Genomic DNA, 4,925 nt, shown 5'->3' with positions numbered 1-4,925 from the left:
AAAGAAAAGGAAAATGGCAAAAGATGAGAGGCATGTGTTGTGTAAACCTCTGCACTTCTTGCTTCTTTGAACATCATAGCAAGAACAGTCAAATTTATTGCCACTCCTCATTAGTGTTCCTTAATTAAATTATTTTTCTTTTGAGGCTCCAGTTACTTTGAAGACCTGCCCTATAGGAAAATCTGGATTTTTAACTGGGCATACCCATGCAACCATCAGAAGAATGGATGTAAAATTTGTGGGTTATATTCAGCATACCTGGAGAAGTTGGGCAACATTTTTTCCTCGGTGACCGTAACTATGGCAAAGGATTTCCATGTGACCTGCCAGAACTTTGGTTTAAAGGATGTCACAAAGAAGAGATCACATTCCACCAGAGATTATTCTTCTATTTTCGCTGTTTGTGTAATTTCTTTTCCCAAGAAATGCATGCGATAAAGAATCCTGAGTTAGTCTTCAGTTTAGGTACCATGTTTCTGTGTTTCCCTTTCTGATAACACTTGGTCCATTTCATCTGGGAGATGGTGGAATTAACACGCATACTTATTGTATCTCTGTAGTGAGTAGGATTCCAACCCAAGGACTAGAACATCAGTGCTAGGTGCTGTACAGTGGAGAACAAAAATGTGACATTGCCCAAAGAGCTAGCAATTTTTAAAATGTTAGTAGGTATTCAGTTTGGAGGTAAGAACTGGTTCTACTCGGTATCATCACCCAGATGTATCCCAGTTCTACCCCAGGCCTTTCACATCTTAAACTACGTTCAAGGCTACAGCAATATGTGGCACAGCAGCTAGGAGGAAAGTTTGAAAAGACAAGTGATGGTGGTAGAAGGAATCTAAATGCAATTTGGAAGAAGTGGAGACTTCTGAGTTTTGATGTTGATGTGGAAACTTCATTTTGAGGTGAAGAGAAAAAGGCTGAGGAGGCAAGGGTATGAGGACAGGTGTAAAAGGCCTTGCTTGGACTGCTTACAGTCAAAACTGTAGAAGATAATTCTGTATAATGTGGTTGACATTCTACTTTCTCTTAGTATTCTATACCGTTCTTTTTAAGTAGTGAATAGAAAAGAGTACAGGCATGATTGAAGCTTTGTTTATGCCTATCTCCATGTTGGCACCCATGAACCAGATGTCATCGACTTTGTGGCTTTTGCCTATTTTAAAGTAACATTGTTAAGTAGAGGACAGTTGATTTGAGACCTGATTTAGTTTTTTCATTTTCAGCAGCAATATTATGGAAAAAGAAGTCCCTGTCCATCCCCCCCCCCTTTTTTTTTTTTTTTTTAAACCAAATATCTGTAGTGTCTATAATTCTATTAATTCTTCTCCTACAGGCATTTGTTAAGGATGTGCATGAAGACTCCATAACAGTTGCATTTGAAAACAAGTAAGTGTAGTACTGATACTGGCTTTGTACAGACTTTAGATCTCGAACCCTATGGGTGACTTGGAATAACAGTATCTTTTAAAGCCTATTTTGTAGTACCTAAAAATGAACACTTAAAATACAGTCTGTCATTATGCCATGGCTTTTTAGAATAAGAGCTGTTGTAACGAAAAGCTATGGTAAACAAACCTTTTTGTAAAGGTAAAAATAGACATTGCCTAGATATTACAAGCATGGTTCACAAGATAAACCCAGAGATTTCAAATAGGAATCTATAGTTTTAAAAACAGTGACCTATTGTGGTCGTTCAGAGTTCTGTGTAACAGAAGAATTGTTCTATTTTCCTGTAATCAAAGAATGAATGAAAACTAAGAGCTGGCCTTTTCTGAGGGGCCTCAAGTCTAAAAAGGTTAAGAACCACTGCCTTAGTGATATTTTAATTCTGTTAATTTTACACATGTAACTGCATCCTAAAGAGGTCTTTCTGCTGTATTTTCATTGTAGATTGTATTAATTTAAAGTTCTTGAAGTTTTTTTATAAGCTTTTGGTAAAAAGCTTCGATGGGAGCGAACTGATGGAAGACACTTATGGTCATACCTTCAAAAAGAAAGTGAAAGTGCTTGAATCATTCTGCGTGTTTTTGTTTTGTAGCTGGCAGCCAGAGAGACAAATTCCATTCCATGATGTGAGGTTTCCTCCACCTACAGGTTATAATAAAGATATAAATGAAAGTGATGAAGTAGAGGTATGTATTCTGTTTTAAACAGTCCACTTTTTAGTAGGGGACAGATGTGGATGGGGGGGGGAGAAGTGTCTCACCTAAGTAGCTGGAAAAAAAATTGCAGTGTGGCGTTCTTGTTCTTGATGTGCCTTCTTACTGATTCCAAGCACTACACATAATGTTGACTATGGTTTAAAGAGCTTATTTAGACAGTTGTAAGCCACATCTGGGATGTTTTAGGGATTAGTGTGTTACAGTTGTTTCCCTGCTCTCATGGAGCCCTGTTTGTGTTATCAGCTGGCTTGTAAAACAGTGCTTAATTCCTTCCCAAGTCTACATTAATCAAGGAAACTGCTATTGTGATGCAGGCAGAACGTTCAGATCATTTTAGCAAGAACTGGTGTAGTTGATGTATAGGTCTTGTAGTTTATGTAGGAGCTATAGGTTAATAAAACTTGAAGATAAATGAGCAGCTCTATAATAAGTACACTTCGAATGTAGCTGTAAGATAACATTTACTAATTAGAAATATTCCATTATCCATGATGTTATACCTGCCAGTTCCATTGGTCTACGTGCTCACAAGGGAACCTTTCCATAGGTCTGGGGGTGGAGGAACTACCTGTAAGTTGTCTATCTTCCTCATATCCCCAGTTAATTGATGCGAACTAAAGAGATATGGCCATGTGGATTATGGAAACAAAATAACCATGTAGCTGTGGGGCCAAGTGACAAAATTATTGATTCAGTGGGGTGAAGCGTGAATTCACCTGTGGCTGCTGGAGCACAGGATGATTTAATTGGGAGGTTTGGGGTGGGAAGTTGGATCCCTTTTTAACATTACGTAATATTTGTGCAAAATTATCTGATTCTACACAATATAAAACTGTTGTTCTTTACAAGATATTGGCAGGAATGGAATGGGCCAGTAGTATATTTTTTAAGGGCGAGGGAAGCTTTTGGAGGCGCACAGAGCAATGGTCAGCAGGAGCTAGGCACCTAATTCTTTGTGTCTTTGAAGCCAGAGTTAATCATTGGCTGATTCAAATATAGTTCCATTACTTTGTTTTTCTTTTTGCCAAAAGTTAATTAAAAATATAATAATTATGGTCACTGTTTTGATTCGAAGCATTAAAATTGAAAAATAAGGTACTCCTTCCTTAAGGTTGCCCATGCTTAATTTTTGCTGATATATCAAGTATAGCTTATTGCCATTTAGTAAATAGGCTATACTGACAAAACCACACTTTTTTGTTAGTTTGTGTTCCTGCATCAAATCTTTGGCTGTATAACTTTGTTGATTGGAAGTAAGATGTCATCTTCTTTTAAACAAAGTTGGGCCAGCAAAATATTTGAATGTAGCTGTGACTTTACCTATTTCTGTTGTGTTAAAGAGTCTTTGTGTCAGTCTGACTCCATACCATTGTGCGCTGATGGTATCCCTTCAGTACTTGCACAGAGTCAGGAAAGTTACAGATGAAACCATTTAGCATGCCTGGAATGCTAAATTATTGCATCTTCCAGAGTATGTCTGAAATGTTATATTTCATGTGGTATTTGAATATGTACTTTGGGCCAAATCCCATTCCACTTACTAGACATTTAAGGGCATTTTTTAAGAAGTGGAGGCTTGAAAAAGCTTTAGTTAAAGTGCCCCTGCCACCATTTTGAAGCATGGAGGCACTGGTACAGGAGATATGGAGGCTGGCTGGAGTGCGCTAATTAGCACACTCCAGCAGACTCAATTAATCTACAGATTAATCGAGTCTGCTCCTTCACACTGTGATTACAGAGCATTGGAGCAGCCTCCCCACATGTGTACAGGCACCCTTAGCGTCTAAGTATTATCCCTTTCCACTGTGCTTGAGTGCCTGAAAACACGTTACTTTTATAATCCCCCTTTATCTCCACCTTCAGACTAAGTCCCAAAAAAGAGAATGATGCATTTTTGCCCCCCACCATCAACTTTTTCCATTAATTGTTTCACAGGACTCATGTAGACTGGAGAGAGTCTCACTTAAACACCTTATGGGTGGAATGGGATATGGCCTCTTGCTTCACGTTTTATTGAACCTATATAATTCAGATTTTCCAGTTAAGTCATAGTATCAGTCTGTTTTGGTTTTTATGATGTGTTTTTATGTTAATCCTACACAGGTTTCCTCATTAATTTAATCCAGTTCTTATTTTAAATGTTGCACAACACACCTTTTTTGTTTAGGTTTATTCCAGAGCCAACGAAAAAGAACCATGTTGCTGGTGGCTAGCTAAAGTGAGAATGATAAAGGGTGAGGTAGGAATATACTACATATTTCATTTTTCTTTCATAAATATGTTCCCTCTTGCAACCATTTCAGCATTGGATTTGAAGGTGTTTTTCTTTATTTTTTTCAAGTAATTTTTAAGACTATTTCAGCGTTAGAAAGCTTGATTAGGTCCCTCTTAATTACCGTAGACTCTTACCTGGCAATACAAGAAGTGCAGGTTTTTTGCACAATTTAAAAAATGCTTTACACACAACACAATCATAGCATAATTCTTTTTCTTGTCATTAAACATATGGCTTGGATGATTTTATTGTTTTTATATCAGTTTTATGTAATAGAATATGCAGCCTGTGATGCTACATACAATGAAATTGTCACAATTGAGCGTTTAAGATCTGTGAATCCCAACAAACCTGCAACAAAAGATACTTTTCACAAGATCAAACTGGAAGTGCCAGAAGATTTAAGGCAAATGTAAGTACAGACTTTTCTGGGTTTTTTTATTTTGCAGTATTGCTTTTAATATTTCTTTTTGGAACTAGGGAAA

At 37.3% G+C, this 4,925-nt stretch overlaps 1 protein-coding gene across 1 annotated transcript in view; it reads left to right on the top strand.

Moving 5' to 3' along the window:
* Positions 1–1,284: 1,284 nt before the first annotated feature.
* The window catches only part of FMR1 (fragile X mental retardation 1), a 26,585-nt gene continuing 22,944 nt past the window's right edge, over positions 1,285–4,925 (top strand). Inside the window, exons 1-4 of the mRNA XM_014520385.2 lie at positions 1,285–1,389; positions 2,042–2,135; positions 4,333–4,404; positions 4,704–4,852. Of these exons, the coding sequence (XP_014375871.1) occupies positions 4,390–4,404; positions 4,704–4,852 (164 nt within the window). The 5' untranslated portion in view covers positions 1,285–1,389; positions 2,042–2,135; positions 4,333–4,389. The remainder of the gene's footprint in view (positions 1,390–2,041; positions 2,136–4,332; positions 4,405–4,703; positions 4,853–4,925) is intronic.

Source organism: Alligator sinensis, unplaced genomic scaffold (genome assembly GCF_000455745.1).
Source record: "Alligator sinensis unplaced genomic scaffold, ASM45574v1 scaffold207_1, whole genome shotgun sequence".
NCBI classification, from domain to species: Eukaryota; Metazoa; Chordata; order Crocodylia; family Alligatoridae; genus Alligator; species Alligator sinensis.
The sequence above is the reverse complement of the archived record's forward strand: the minus strand, read 5'-3'. Positions and strand labels throughout refer to the sequence as shown.